At 42.8% G+C, this 17,128-nt stretch overlaps 1 protein-coding gene across 1 annotated transcript in view; it reads right to left on the reverse strand.

The window, feature by feature from the left end:
• CLSTN2 (calsyntenin 2) overlaps positions 1-14,841 on the reverse strand; it is a 444,992-nt gene extending 430,151 nt beyond the window's left edge. Inside the window, exons 1-2 of the mRNA XM_004712113.2 lie at positions 14,838-14,841; positions 14,284-14,406 (exon numbers count right to left, since the gene is read on the reverse strand). Coding sequence (XP_004712170.1) covers positions 14,284-14,406; positions 14,838-14,841 — 127 coding nt within the window. The remainder of the gene's footprint in view (positions 1-14,283; positions 14,407-14,837) is intronic.
• Positions 14,842-17,128: the final 2,287 nt, after the last annotated feature.

Consider the following 17,128-nt stretch of genomic DNA (forward strand, 5'->3'; position numbering starts at 1 on the left):
CCCAAGGGCCAAAAGAAAGAAAATATCATCCTAGAATCCTATACACAGCAAAAATATCCTTTAGGAATTAGGGTTATCCAGACATTCCCAGATGAAGGAAAACTAAGAGATGTGTTCCAAGCACTCTACCAGGATAGAATGGTGAAAGAGTTTCTGAATAGGAAGGAAATCACAAAAGAAGGTACCTTGTAACACCAGGGAAGAAGAAAGAGCACCGGTAGATACATCATCTGGGGTCAATTTGAGAGGATTACGAGTGAAGAGGTGGAGTCTGGCCTGTCCTTCACGATATAAACCATGAGGCCTCTGTGTGGGCATGGCCTTCTCCTGAAAATTCTGGGAACTCAGGTGTTTCCTCTTGGGAGGCGGGAGACACTTCTCTAGCTCTGGGCTGACTTCCTTGGAGACTCTTCTGACAAGGCTGACTCCCTGGGAGACATCCCTGAGGAGCAGCCACATGGACCAACCCTGATGCATCCAGAACCCTGGACCTGAAGAAGCCAGCGCTGAGATGCTTACAACACCACTGGATCTACAAGACTTCCCACCCACTGGCCTGTGATCATCCTGCATTCGGCATCATTACATGTGTTTCTTGGGTCTGAAGAGGACTTTATAGATTGATATCAGACATATGGACTAATATCAGACTTATGGACTTGATCTGGACTGGACTGGGATGCTTGCTCAATATTCAACTGCTCTTGCATATAAAAACCTTTCTTATATGCAACCTTCAACTGCTCTGTATATAAACCTTTCTTATATACATATGCATGTCTATGGATTTGTTTCTCTAATCTATCTAGACTAACACAAACACAATTAACAAAAGTATGGGCACTATAACCTTGCCTTTTCCTCTTTGCTTCTCAAAGTAATATTTGACATTGAGGTAAAAATTATAATAATATCTGATGTTATTGTAAGCATGGGAAATGCACATTTTGGGGGGAGGATACAGTTTGAAATTTAAACCACTTTGGGATAATAATTTTAAAAAGACTATTGAAGTAGTATAAATAAAAGAGTCTTAGCTAAAATTAATATTTAAAATAATTACAGGTATTAAATAAAGTACAATAGTAGCAGATTGGTCTCAGCATCTTCTTTGTATAAATTATTTGCTTACTAATTTTAAGTTTTATTGATATGAAATTCATATACTATCCAATTCATGGGCTTAAATATATTAAAAAGAGTTGTGCAATAATCACTACAATTTTAAAACATTTTCTTCAGTCTTGTACTCATTATTATTAGCTCCCCATCCCCACCCCACTCAATCTCCCTTGCCATAAACACAAGACACTATTAATCTTCTCTATAGATTTATCTATACTGGATTTAATATAAAGAAAATCACACACTAAAAAAATAAACACCCACAAAACAAAAAAATGCAATTCAAAAGAAATCAGAAAATAATGAAAAGTAGAACAAATTTTAAATGAGCCAAAAGGAAAAACAAATGATTAGTGTTAAATTTTAACCTAACTACATCTTCATTATTCTACATTCTAATGCATTTTGTTCAGAGGGCAAGTCTATTCACATGCCTGGTCAGTGCTCAGAGGGAATTAATAATCAGAGGTTTAATCCACATGAGAACTCTGAAAATGGACTTGCTTGGGGCTATCAGCGTCCTCCAAGTCTTCCACACAGTGGGTGCTCAGAATTTAAGCTCTAATGCAATTCCCTACTCTAGTCTTGGATTTTATTATTTACAGTCCTTGGATCACACAGGCTGGTGTGCTTCTTCCATGTGGACCTAGCTCACACCACACTTAGATGGCTGCTTGTTTTAATAAGACAAGCTTTAAAGATCCCAGATGCTATTCTTTCTGATAGCTGGGCATCATCTGATTTCTTCATCACACTTTACTATAGCACCCGTATCGTCAATAGCCCTTTCATGAGGATAAGTATCAAGCATGGTCGCATAAGAATTGATTGTTCTTAGACTAGGGCTTCCAGCTAAATGGTAGCTCAAAATCCATTCACACAAGGAGGTGTTCTATTCTGTCCTCAAACTGCTAAAATGATAGAACCAGTAACCACGATAATTTATGTATATGTCATATACACCTAGAACAACCATTAAGAAAGTCATGCAGGAGTTTAACACTCAAAATGTTATTAACTACCCATTACTATTGAATGATTTCTGATTCATAGTCACCCTATGGGACAGATTAGGACATCCCATAAAGTTTCAAAGGTTGTGAATTTTCAAAGAAGCAGATGCACACTGCCACAACTTTGTCCTGTAGAGGAGCTGAAGGTTCAAACTGCCCACCTTTTAGTTCAAACTATGAATGCTTCTCTCTGCATCCAAGCACTTGATCTCTGTGCCATGTATCTGTAAATCACAGTGGAATTTGATAAACGGTTGAGTAACTGACAGGGACTTCTACATCTCTTCTTTCCAAGTGATTGAGTATTGTTTATGAGTTCTGTGCGACCATTTCAACCAATTATCAAACCCAGCAGAGAAGTGGAGACTGCGGTAGAGGGACCAGCCAATGTGAGAATGGGCCACAAGGTTTAACGCAGGAGGTATGTGTGACATCCACCTTGTAGGAATCAGGCTGGACTGTTGTTGCCGACACTGCTTCTCTCTCATCCCCTTGTAAAGGTAGACAGAGCGGGCAGACTACAATATGGCCAACAAGTCATTTTTATACTTGGTGCTATTTTTACAAACGATCTTAAATACACCAATTAAAAGACAGAGATATGGCTGAATGGATTAAGAAGCATGAGCCAACTACATGCAGTCTATAAGAAATTTATCTCCAGTATAATGATATAGTCAAGTTGGAAGGGAAAAAAATACACCATGCAAACATTAATGAAAAGGAAAGAGATGTAGCTACATTAGTTCAAGTAAACTTCAGAGCAAAGATAATTACCAGAGAATGACATTATAATGGCATGGATAATGACAATTTGGCTAATCAACCAAGAAGGTATAACAACCCTAAATGTCTATGAACTATACAATAGATCTATTAATCATGTGAAGCAAAAACGAATAGAACTGAAAGCACATGTAGATAAACCCATATCATACCCCTTTCTCAAAAAATTGATAGAAGAACTACAGAAAGCCACCTAGAATTCAGAACTCCAGAACACTGACAGGATTTAATGAGCATTTATATAACGTGTCACCCCAAAGCAGAAAAAGGCACACTCTTTCCATTTTCCAGATAACACATATGAAAGCAGGTCATATCCTGGTCTGGAAAACAAACCTCAACACACTCAGAAAAATTACAATCATACGAAATACATTCTCCAATCAGAATAGGCTCAAACAAGAAATCAGGAACAAAGGAAATCGAACTTTCAAACACTTGGAAACAAAACGACAATCTTCTGAATAGCTAGTGGCTCAAAGAGGACATGTCAACATGAATATATATAAAAGTGTAGGGGTGGAGCCTGATGGCGACTCCTTGTGGGCGTGGCCTCCTCAGAAGGAGGGCCCTTCCGAACCTCCCGCCCTCCCTCTCTGCCTTCACCTTCCTGTTGGTGGACTCTGTTTGCTGCCAGAGTCCTGGAGATGTGTCCACCACCCTTGGATCCACAGGACTTTGCACCCACCAGCCTGAAATACTCCTGCATTCCACATCATTGCATGTGTCTGCGGGAGTCTGAAGACTGATTTATAGACTAGTATCAGACTTGCGTTGGACTGGGCTGGCATGCTCTCCTTATGTACACATATTTCTTGACATAAAGTTCTTTCTTACACATATATGTGTGTAATTGGATTTGTTTCTCTAGTCAACCTGGCCTAACACATTGCTTAAAAAATGCATCGGTCTAATGTATTTTTTTCAAAATGCATTAAACTAAATGTAAATAAAATATCAAAATATGTGAGACTCAACAAAAGCAGTTCTGAAAGGAAAACTTATAGGACCAAATAAATACATTAAAAAAGAAAATGTCAACCCATGGCAAAACTTTTCACGCTTCATTCCTAGTTCAAATGGAATCCAGTACATGCAGCTAGCTAGGGGAGGGTGCGAGTGGCCATCTAATGCTACCTGCTTCAGATCAGCCACCTCTCCACTACCACTGTGGCTCCTAATCCAGACCCTCTACACTGACATCCGCTCTTCCACCCCATGTTCTCTTCTGTGGCTCATTTCTGATATTGACCATTTGTGTCATCTCTCCTTTTGTACTTCCAATCTTGCTAGAAGTTGGTCAATTTTGTTGATCTTTTTGAAGAATCAACCTTTTATTTTATTGATTTTCCTCTATTTTTTATTTCCTTTCATTAACTTTTGTTCTTCTCTTTATTATTTCCTTCATTCATATTGTTTGAATTATTTTGCTATTCTTATTTCTAGATTTTAAAAATAGGAGCTTAGGTTATTCATTTCAGACATTTTTTTTAAATGTAGTTATTTTTACAAGAGCAGATTGTCAGAACTTTCTTCCATGGCACCATTGGGTAGATTCGAACTGCCAAACCTTAGGTAGTAGCTGAGCACCACCAATTGTGGCTCCTAGGGGCCATTGCAGACACAAAACAGGAACAGCTGCCAAGTGGAGTGTCCAAGGAGCAATTGAGGTGGAGGCACAACAGAGATAGAGGCTGCCGCAAGAGGCTGGTCTGCAAGCTCACCTCTTTAGAAAAGTCAAGAGAGACTCAAGCAAAGCAAAGGAAAGGGCCAAGAGCAATGGCCTCAGAGACAGAAAAGGTGAGGCTTGGCCACTGATGAGCTTCGACCCAGTGGTACTGAGGCAGGGCCAGGTACTGGGGTGACCTCACTTTTCAAATTCAGTTTTTATCTTCCTTACTTCCCTAATTTGCTGTTAGCATCATGATGGGGCAGAAAGAACCCCGCCACACTGGGATTCACCTTTCATTAAAAAATAAATAAATAAAGAGGATTGTATTTTAATGAAGTCTGTGGCCACCCACGCCAACCATTGCCATGGATGTCATTTCATGGCACTCAGCTGGAACGTAGAGAAATCATAATACTTTTCAAAGTTTGTAGATCATATTGAACTTGGCTTAATAGCTCTCTCTCCAAATCTCTGAGAGGATAGCTCATAAAAAAGTAATTAGTTTATTTAGACTGTCAAGGTTCATGGGGGACAGCTGGCCTTTGATGCCTCGCCTGCGCTTACAGGGAGCGACAAGATAATAAAACCAAGCTCTGAACTCACGCCAAGGTATTCAGTCAGCTCACTCTGGACACTTGGCCAAACAGAGAGAAGTGTGAAAGCCAGGTTCTGCTCCTGTTCTTTGATTTGGGATTCCCAAGGATTCTAAAACATTCAGGACTCACCTTCACAGACCTCCAAAGTCCCACTGCAGTAAAATCCTTGACCTAACAAGTTCAAGATCAGAATGAATATTTGTGGGGGCTCTCCAATTCCAGGCCACTATAGGAAGCCACAAAAATGGCTCCCCGAGAAGCGATGTGAATGAGAATGAGCTTGTCTCAGCGCGGCTATTACATGACCCAGTTACTGAGAGCTGGAGCTGGTTTTCAATAACCATTGGTTTCCCTGTGATTATCACCAGCTAGAGCTCTTAGAGAGGGTTTCCCTGAAGTCCCTCCTTCTCCATACCAAGCCAAGCCATTACTGTTCAGTCAATTCCAACCCACGAGGACTCCGAGCCTCCAGAGGAGACATGCTTCATGGCGGTGCCGTGGCTGGGCCCTCCTGGAAGGAGGCTTCCAGGTCCTTTCCTGAGTGTCACTGGGTGGGTTGCGTCCCTAACTGCATGCACTCCCCTGAGGAGGCTCCATGAGGCCCTAGCGGCTCCTTGTCTGAGCTTTCTGCAGCCTGAGCTTAGGTGCTGTCCTGTGTCCACAACAGAGATGGGATTTTTCAGTCACTCTCGGGGGCTCTTAGGGCAGGGGCATACTCCACCTTCCCAGGGAAAAAAGTCAAGATGCAAGTGCAATAATGAGGGAAGCCTCGTGACAAACCAGGCCACCAGGACCACTCAGCAACTGGGGATCTTGTCCCACTCAGGGGCCATTGGATAGTCTCTGCCCTGCCAAACCTGCTTCTCCCTGGGGACAGCTGCCCTCCCCTTTCTCTGCTGATTGTTCCTAACTATCATTTGCAGCTCCCCAAAAGCTTCAGCTGCAACCCCTTTCTCCTGCAGGTCTCTTAGAGCTGAAATGCATTGGCCCATGTGATCTCTATTTTTTATGCTGAATTATAATGAATTAATAAGTGTGGGTCAGAATCACAAGTTGGCCATTTCTAATGAGTCCCGCACACATGAAAGAATCAGGCCTACAATAGGAATCCTGGCAATGCCTATTTCAGAGGAGCGCTGGGAAAACAAGAGGAATTTACCTGTGGGAGACCTAGTACGGAGTCAGCTGCCGTGCAATGCCCGATGGATGTCTGCTAGTTCTTAATGGTTGTTGTGTGCATGTTGTTTTCTGTACAGCAATGTGGGACAGAGGGGACCAATGAGGCCTGACACCAGCCTTTTCTCCACTTGACAAGCTCTGGCCAGGGACCATGCCTACCTGTCCACCCAAGGAAGCTGAGATCCACTTCCTGACTGTTCTGCCAATCACAGAACAGAGGAAGAAGTAAAACGTGTGAAAGGGAAAAGACGGGATGAATGTGTGTCCCTCATGGGAGAGCTAGAAAGGACCCACCTATGCCTCAATCCCATCTCAATCACCATCCAGGCCGCAAACTGTCAGAAACAAGGGAATTCAAGGTTAGAGTGAAAAATACACTTTAATCCCACAGTGACACAGGCATCAATGTTTTCTTTCTTCAGCTGTCTAGCAACCTTCTCCAGCATCAATGAAATCAAGTCCATTGTCATTTACCCAAAGATCATAAGCATCAACCTCACCAGGTCTACCTGCTCATCGACTGGTTACTGGCTCTTGACTCCTCAGGGTTTTTTGGTTTTGTTTTCAGTTTTAAGAAAACTCCCATATTGCCCCATGAGCCTGCAATTCACACACTGCCTCCAACTGGAAGCCCCTTAGGTTAGCACCCCTGTGATGGGGTGGAGTGAGTTTCCCAGAGAGAAAGGGCTCAAGGGGACCGCGTGCTCATGACAGGCTGAGGACATCTAACGTGCACACCACCATCTGCTGTGAAACTGGACAACCACAGACGGTATCCGCAAAACATTTCACAACACACTCTCAATCTGTCCCTGAAAAAAGAACCATCTGTTTGTTTTTAATGTACTATCTAAGGAGCTCTGGGGGCACTGTAGTTAAACTCTGGCTGCTAACAGCAAGTTGGTGGTTCAAGCCCTACAGCTGCTCCACTGGAGAAGGATGAGGGTGTCTGCTCCTGTAAAGATTTATAGTCCCAGTAACTGAAAACTATACAGGGTCTCCGTATAGGGTCGTGACGAATCAGAATTGATTCAATGGCAGTGGATTTTGTTTTTCGTTAGCATGGTAGAAGAATGATACCCCAAACAGTAGCTAGTTAGGCCTTATACGTTGTCATTTAAATGATATTTTTGAAAATAAGTTTTAATCAAGGTGGAAAATATTTGTAATGAGTGAAAATGCAAAGACGCAGAACCTTTGTCCATATAGATGTGGTTCTGTATGACCCACATCTGCATGTATGCTGTTATTATTAGGAGTTGTTGAGTCGAGCTGTGACTGAAAGCAACTTATGAGGCAGAGTATGACGCCCCCTGGGATTTCTAGGTTGTCATCATTTTGAAAACAAATCACCAGGTCTCTCCCTGCTCGGTTAGTTCACTTAACTATTGGGCCACCAGAGCTCCTTAATGTATGCATGTATGGATGTATGTAGGCATGCACATATATATGCATATGTATGTCTGTGTATGTACAAAAGGGCTTTAAAAGTTCATGGATAAATGGAATTAAAAGATAAGTCAATCATTCCAAAAGCTTTTTAAAGCCATCTTTATTAATATGAGAAACACAAAGAGAGAGAGCCTAGCAATCATTCTCTATGTCTTGGTTGTATGAATGCTTTTGATTTTATATTCTTTATACGTTTTAGGAGTGTTTGCATGCCCTACAATAAATAGAAGTCATTTCTTGACTTTTTGCTTCCCTTCCTCGTGATTGCCAACCACTCTGTGAGGTCTGATGCAGTAGCCCAGGTTCCTTGGGAGACTGAACCTAATTCTCTATAGCAACAGCTATGGACTGACTTCTGGCTGAGGCTAGAGGAATGCTCAAGAGCAAGGTGGGGACACCAGGAGGCACTGTCCTTTGGGCCCTTAGAAGTGACCCCAAACAAAACAACTTGGAATGCAAAGCCCTCTAAGTAAGAGGCTGACACAGGTGGTTTATCTGCTATCGGGATGGGAGTGCAGGGGGCGATGGGATAGGATGAACTGGCAAAGAGCCATATGCAATTAGTGAGGGCTATGGAAGCAGGAGTGGGGCCTGGATGTGGCCATGCTACAAGGCCCCACAGTTTACTTGGTCACATATCTTTCTCATAGTTTTTGCTACTGCCATACACTAACCAAATTCTTATTTGCTTACAATGTTTATTTAAATTGAGTTTCTTGGGAACCAAAAACAACCTAGATTTTACTTAAAAAGAAAGTCACTGAAAATAAACACTTCAAAAGCCAGGCAATACTCGCTTCAAATAGAAAGTAACCTGAATAAAATACAAAAGAATGCCATTAAAAGCGTAGTATGATGCCTTTGCTTATGGAAGTCTCTGAGACAGAGCTTGCTCCAGTTTTGTCAAAAAGGAGATTATCAACGATTTGTGAGGTGTTGAAGACAAATTGAACCTCCAAAACGGTGTGCTGTATCCTGACGTCAGCAGAGAGATTAGAGAAAAGAACGTACAGAGCAATGCTTTCGCGTGAGATCCGGTATAACAGCTCTTTTGCATGAGATTCGGTATAACTTAGCTCTGTCTCCAGACACGTGTGCAACTGCCAATGAGAGACGGGCTGAAGAGACAGAAAGCAGGATTCTGGGCCTGAGGCTTGGGAAATGGGGGGCCAGGATGGGAACGTCTCTAACTTCACTTAAGTTGCAACATCTTCATTTGCACCATAGAATCATAATAGCTGACCTACCTGTCTCACAAGGTTGGTGGGAGGCCTGCTGCAAGTTTACAGATGCAGTCGGTTGCACAAATATGTGTTTGTGTGTGTTTATAGTGAAATGACACATAGACCAGAGGACTTCAGAAAGTGTGTGAAAAAAATGAAATAGAGAATTTTACCACAAATGTTGTGAAGCCCCTTCACACCTAAGCTTTGAAAGTCTGAAAGTATCCTTTGAAACTAACAGATTACTCCACCAGAAGAAGTTAACAGGCAGCACATATGAAAATGATACCAAGTAACTAATATTTATAGAGTACTATACAACTCACCGGAGAAAGAGGAGACTTTCCACCCTGCAAAGAGCTACAGTCTCGGACACCCATGAAGGCAGTTCTGTCCTGCGCTACAGGGTTCTATGAGTCGGCGCGGACTCAACGGCAGTGAGATACACAATCCACCAGCCACTTGTACCCACCGAGTGTCCAGCCCACACGACACTGACACGCCCCCCTCCGGCCCACCCCGGGTAATAGAGTGGGATGGTCCAAGTGAGTGACTTTGCTTCTTTCCTCCGCATCACTATCACACATGGCAATGACCTCATCCCAATCAATCTACAGGGAATACGGCACTTACAGGTCAATGAAGACGAGAATCACAGTTAGCATCACTGTGGCTCTTGCTATGGTCACCAGAGCTGTGGCGTATTATCTCTTCCTGGCTGCCGCAGAGTCTGGACACATTGCATTAGAATGGCAAGTCAGTCCTATGCAAACCCTGGAGGGAGGGACTCGGATTCCCTCCATTTTAAATGTAAAGGAGCGGCCCTCAGAGGGGCCAAGTCATCATCCAAGATCAGTCAGTTAGGAAGTGGCCGAGCTCACCACCTCTGCTATCTCTTTCTACCATGTGGCCCTGTGGCCATGCAAGCCATCTGCCACTGGGCAACTCAGACCTGGGTGGGTCCAAAGAGACGGGGCAGACAGGTGGGCAGATGATGAGGAGAACAGGGAGGACAAGTGGCGTTAACCAGGGAAGAGAGCATCCCAGGCTGCAACCAGCACTTCCGCCCGCTAATCAGATCCGGTCAAACCACATCCCAGGCAATTTTCTAGGCAGCCTTCAGAGAGTCTCCCAGCCTGAGAAGGCAGCCAATTATGCCTGATCATTCTCTGCAGCCCTGTCCTTCTAAAAGACAAGTCCACCCTGGCACAATGTAGACAAATGAGCAGTTCTATTATCTCTGAAAGGCAATCTAATTCCCTTCAAATTTAAAAGTCCCCACAGCCTCCTAACAAGCCTCAGTGGGGCTCATGTAGAAATTAATAAGTTCACAGTATGCCCAGCTTGCTTTCATTATCATTTTTTGCCATGCAGTGGACAGGATTTCCATTATTACTCAAGGATTCGCCTGCATCTGATTCTCTAAGAAGGTCATGGCTACAGGGCTCAGACATGGGACTAGAATTGGCCAAGCCTGATGGTCTTGACTGAAGTCGGAGGGAGGCCCCATTGACTGAGGGCAGCCGCTTCGCTAATAAGGTGGGGCAGGAACCCAAGGGGAAGCCCACCCAGAAAGGAGCGGCTGGGCAAGTGATGAGAGGCTCGGCTGCCACCAACGGCTTGTGAGTTACTTACCTCCCCGATGAAACAGGGAGTCAGGGAAGTCTGAAAGGGAGAACTTGGCTTTATTAAGCTTCTGTGTCTGAATCTATGCACAACATTTCAAAGACATTCTCTCAATTAAATCAAAATAATAGCTGTGGGCAGCTTCCAGTATTCTACATAGGAAGACAGTACAGTCAGCCTCTCCTCCACGGTCAGTAACTCACACCGCCCAGCAGACCCATCCAGGGCAGGGTTGGGAAAGCCTAGCATGACTGAACCCACGAGAGCAGACGTTTCCAGAAAGCAATTGGGGAGGTTGCAGGGAACTTGAAATGTCCATATCCTTCAACTAATTAATTCCAACTCTGGAAACCATTGAAAAGGAGGAATCTGAAATGTGGGCACCTGTTGTAATAAAAGAAGGGGAGATAAATTGTTCATCAGTAAAAGAATGTTCAACTACAGTGTGTGCCTTGAGTGAAAAATCGTACAACTGTTTAATCGGTGGCAGAAGACTATTTCATGAAACAGGGTACTTTCACCGATTTCGTGGGGAAATTCGATCCCAGCATGAAATAAGAGATGTGCTGAAATCTCTGGAAGTAAAAGGATCCCACAATGCCTGAGCGGAAACACACTGAAATGTAAGCAGAGACTTTTCATCCGGTAGGAAATACGCACTTGGTGAATTCTCCTTTATGGTTTGCTATATTTGCCACATTTTGGCCAATAAACACTGATTACTCTTATAATCCAAAGATATACAGTGACAGCTAGTTTTACATCTCTGTACTTTACATGTATAAGGAAAACTCCAATCCTAACTTCTACCTAAATAAAATTTCCCTGGGACCCCATATGTCTTCTCAATGAAATTCTAGCAGCAACTGAGTGTAGGAAATAATTCCTATCAAGGTTTTAAAAGTGAGCAGGCGGCCCAGAAAGCACAATGCGGGAGAGAGAAATGATGTGGACAGGACTGCCTTCCAACAAGCCAGTAGCTCGCCTGTTGGGCTAAACTGGAAATCAAGACCACTGGGAAAGAGCTAGAACAGACTTTCTCACAATCCACGAGCAGTGCTAAGGACAGGCGTGGGGCTAAGGGGACTCAAGCCGTCAGCTGCCTTCTAGAAGTGATGGAGCTGACAGATATGAATTTTTCAATTTTATGAGAATGATAGGGATCTGAAGCAAATCTCCAGTATTTTCTTTTAAAGATAAATGTCTCAAAACAAGTGCCTGCAGCAAGGATGGATGGCTGGTGTCTGTGTCCTCTCTCGGAGCTCCCATAAATAACACTGAGAAAAATGGCTTTGGCCATTCTGAGACGCACCTTTATTTTTTACTTTTATGTGCCCAGAAGATTATATGCTGATGCACTAAGTTAGCCTTATTTTTTTTAATGCACCTGCAAATATCCGGAAGAGTGGAGAAATTGTCCTTGGATAGGAACAACTGCTCAGGGCTTGACTTAGCAGCATATCTTAGCTTCCCGAAAGCCAGCAGACACATGCCACGGCCAGGCTGCAAATTTGAGTGTGAATGCAATTGAAGAATCTTCCAGTGATGCTATTAATTGTCTGTCCATCCTACAGCCAAGGACATTAAATGATCTTTTATACTCCATATTTCAAACCCAAAACTTGCCTGAAATGAGCTTAACAGCATCCAGTTACTCCCCGTTTATTTTACTGGGGATTTTCTGTATTAGGTTTTAAAGAAAGGGAAGGTGAGGGAGGGGCCCTGACTTTGGGGAAGGCCCTTGGCATATCCGCTGGGAGGGAAGGGAGAGACTCAGGGCAGCTACAGACATGTGTTCAGGCAAACAGGGGATGCACAACTCAGCTATGTCTGAGGGGCCCTTTAAAAGTTGGAGCAAAAACAGGATGAGAAGAGAACGGGATTGTTCTAAGAACGTGTTGCAGCCTCTTGGTGCTTCAGATCTGATCCATCAAGATACACCAACATCCTGCATTTTCATGCAAGATCCCCCACTGTCTAAATGTTGGCAATTTGTAAGCGCATAATGCATGTGTAACCAACAGGTGCATGGCCCAAGCATTTGTGTTAGTACTTGTTGTAAAATGCCACTTTCAGGGGATTGCTGATGAACCTCAGTGCCGTGTGAGGTCAAAGACGAGAAGGAGTTGGGGTTGCCACAAGCTGACACAGAAGATTTGTGGAAAAGGCCCCATCTTTTATGGAAAAGACATAGGGTGTACCTTTGCTTAAATAACTTATTCATAATCATATCACTAATAGAGTGCATTTGCCCAATTCTAGCCTCTCATCCAAAAAGCCAACTGGGATTAAAAAGCATGTTAGTTCCATTTCAGACCCACAGAAGTTCCAGAGAGAGGCTCAACAACTCACTGAAGTCACACAGAAGGTACAGGGCAGAGCTCAGCCTTAAGGACACGTGTTTGCTAAAGACCCCATGGAGCATGGCCACCCCGGGGCCTCTCAGAATGGTCAGAAAGCGTTTTAACACCAACTTTAAACACCCTAAGAAATCTCAGCCATGTGGCTATCATCCTACTCAAAATAAAGAAAAGCCTTTTGAGGGCTGAGAATATTCCTGCTCCCATTCTGTAGGAACGCTTACAGGTTTACCTTCACAGAAGGCTGAGATTCCCCACTTAACCCACCCCCTCAGTCCTTACTTCCTAATGCTCTGTGATGAAAATAGGGTCTTCACAAAGCTTATCTCTTAGAAGTGGAAAAGAGCCCATTCTTTCCTGCCAAGGAGCTCATAATGTAGCAGACTGTCAGAAAAAATAGACTTCATTTATGGTGAAAACCTCGGCCAGGCACCCATCTATCATAAAGCAATCTCCTAGAAATCTTGAAAACCTTCATTACATTTCTTGTCTTTCTCCTGACAGTTATAAAATATTAACAATATTACTCGTGATGCAAGCATCTTCAGAAATTCTTTGTCCAATCCCTCTTTCCTCTGCCAGTACCCATCCCTGTCTGTCTCTTTGCCCAAATCCATAGAAACGGTGTCATATCCCGATTCTTCAAACATCCCTCTGGGTACCTGGTCCTTCCAGGAGACCACAGGGGGAAACCGGGGGAGTCCTTAAGGCAGTGAGAAGAAGCCCTGTGGAGAGCAAAATGGCTCAGCCTGGGCACTTCTCCAAAAGACACCCCCTGAGCAGCTCAAGGACTAGAGTTTCCTCTGGGCAAATATGTCTTGTTCTTTTTGTTTTATTTCCTTCCCCATTGGATCTTACGAATCCACCAATCGACAAGTCTTCCCTGCCCCTGACAGGTGGGCAATAGGAACAGTGGACCACACAGGTAATCATGTGAATAGGTCATCTTCTGAAACCCCTTCCAAATCTTTCCGGCTCAATTCCTCCCGCTCCGCGGACCACACGAGTAAGTAACCGTCACTAGGAAGAAGGCATGCAAGTGTCTCCACGGGGAAGAAACAAGAGAAGAAGATGATGGGGAACCCTAAGGAAGTCAATAGAGAAGCCACACAGAACTGAGAGGCACACAGCTGTCACACCACAAGCTTCTCTGGCTGCAATACAAGCACGCCCTGGCGTGGGCTTCATGACAACCCCGCAGATGTGTCCAAAGTGAGCCAAGCTCAACCACAGGAAGCCATCTGATCTTACCTGCAAAAGGCACTGGGGCGTCTTTATCCAGGGCTACAAGGGGTGGATCCAAAATGACCGTGTCATTGTTCTCAGTTATGACTCCATGATACGAAGTCTCAATCCAAGGCTTGTGCTTGTTGACTAGAAAACAATAGGAAAAAACAAACAAACAAAATGACTTTTAAGATCATCATTTGAATAACTAAGTCATAACCCTATCATCAATAGTGTCTTTATCCAATTATAGGCTCCTATCCTAGAATCCTAGGAGACAGTCCCAAAATTGAGCAAAGGCACAGGGCTAGCCGCAAGGCTGGCAGTTTGAAACCACCAGCCGCTCTGTAGAAGACAAATGAGGCTTTCTACTCCCACAAAGAATACCATCTTAGAAACCCACTAGCTGCTCTCTTTTGTCCTGTCACGCTGAGTCAGAATTGACTTGATGGCAGGGAGTTTTTGTTTTTGTTTAGTTCCACTCTACATGCAAGGAAGCTCCAGAGAAGTTCAAAGAGGTTCAAAAACTCACCCAACTCATTTAGAAGGTTAGGGGCAGTACTGGGACTCAAACATGCCCATTTGCTTAAGACAATGGAGCTTTGTCTCACCAAAATCTCACTACTTATATTTCTGGATGCCCAATGTAGATAGAAATTATTAAAGATGTGTTAAAAGCTCTAATTTTCATTTGCTATGAACCACTAATAGGTGCCAACCAAAGGGAGTAGAAAGCCCAATTTTTCTCTTGCATAGATGCTACCCTGTTTCCCCGAAAGTAAGGCATCCCCCGAAAATAAGACCTACTTACAGTTTTGCCTCTCGCTGAAATATAAGCCATGCCCCCTAAAATAAGACCTCCCCCCAAATAAGCATCCCCCCAACCATCTTAACTCTAGACCTTGGACCTTAGCGGCGGGCGCCACTGTGCAGCTCACTGTTGGCCGCAGCGCAGTCGGAGCAGACAGGAAGTGCAAGGTCTCTTTTAATAAAACGATAAACAATAAACATGCACCATATTCTTCTTCATGGAAAAATAAGATATCCCTTGAAAATAAGACCTAGCGCATATTTGTGAGCAAAAACTCATATAAGACACTGTCTTATTTTCAGGGAAACAGGGTAGTGGTTTTGAAATGAGGATTGTTCCAATAGCAGACAAGGTCCTGCTACTATCCACAGGTTTCCTCCGCCGCTTTTTTCCCAGATGAGCTGATCGTGTCCTGCTTCCTAGTGCGCTTTGGTCTGGAAGCTCGCGGAACCCTAGCCACCAGGCGGGACACTACTGGTAATTGAACTAGCACCATAGATCCTAGCAAAATGGAAACAGTACAGGGTGATAAATTGGCAGGGGAAGGGTAGTGTCGACTCCTAGCGACCACGATGGCAGCGTAGAATAGCCCCCGAGAAGCAGATAACTGAGTTCTTTCTATCGCAGAGCTGCTGGTGGATTAGAACTGCTGAGCACATGGCCATGGAGTGGATGTTCAACTATTCTTAGTCCCTTAACCATCGCGATGCTGCTGAGTGGCTAAGACATGGTTTTGTAGACCCAGAGGTATTAAGCCCTATTTCATTCATTTAACAAATGGCTTGAGGGGATGAAGCATATTGGAAATAGTCTAAGCATTGGGGATAAAATGAAAACAAGCAAATGAACAACAAAACCAAAAATCCCTGGTGAAAGCATTTGACAAAATTCAACATCCTTTCATAATGAAAACTATTAGCAAACTAGGGGTAGAGGAAACTTATTTAACCTAATAAAGAACAAAAAAAGCAAACATCATAATAGTGTAATAGCAAATTTTTCTCCCTAACAGCAAGAAAAAAACAAGAATATCCACTCTTATCACTTCCAGTCATACTGTGCCAGAGAATCCATGCAGTGAAATCAGACAAGAAGCAAAGATTAAAGATGCAAAGATTGAAAGTGAAATAGAAAAACTGTGTTCATTCACAGACCATGTGGAATCCATGGAATCCACACAGAATTGATGGAATTCCATGGAATAAAACAAAACAGAAACAAACATAAAACCTAAAAGGACTAATAAAGTAGCTTAGCACGGTCATTTGCACAAAGTCAATTTAAAAAGTTTATTGCTATGCATAAGCAATTCTATTTCTATGTAACAATTTATCATTTAAATATGATGTACAACAGCATCAAAATAACATAAAACACTTAGGAATAGCTTTCACAAAATATGTGTAACATGGGTACACTGAAAACCCCAAGACATTGAAAAATCCGTCGAAAACCAAATGAATGGAGAGATCAGCAACATAAGAGATTTGAAATACTCAATGTCACTTAGATAAACATTTTCATCAAATTGATCTATAGACTCAATTGCAATCAAAATTCCAGTGGGGATTATTATTGTTTTTGCTTTTTCTTTGTAGAAGAGATAAGCTAATTCTAAAATTTATTTGCACATGAAAAAGACTTGACACACTCAAAATTTTTTCAAAGAAAATTAAAGTTGAAAGACTGGCATTACATGGTTCCAAAACCCATTGTAAAAATTATTCTACTCAAGATTGTGTAATATTGACATATAACATATACACAGACATACAGATCAACAGAACGGAATAAGGAATCTAGAAATAGATATGCATATATATGGTCAACTAATTTCTTTCTTTTTTTTTGGTCAACTAATTTCTAACAAAGGTTAGTGGAGGGGAAACATAGTCTTTCATTAATGCCACTGTAAAATTTGGATAGCTGCCCCAAGAAAAAAATCATGATATATATATCACATCAGAGATAAAAACGTATCTTTAGAAGAATGATCATAGTTCCGACTGTGAGAGTTATAAATAATCAAGGAAGCGCGACTTTTGGTGGTGACCAGTG

Source organism: Echinops telfairi, unplaced genomic scaffold (genome assembly GCF_000313985.2).
Source record: "Echinops telfairi isolate 266 unplaced genomic scaffold, ASM31398v2 ScPeMD7_16;HRSCAF=60, whole genome shotgun sequence".
Classification (NCBI taxonomy): domain Eukaryota; kingdom Metazoa; phylum Chordata; class Mammalia; order Afrosoricida; family Tenrecidae; genus Echinops; species Echinops telfairi.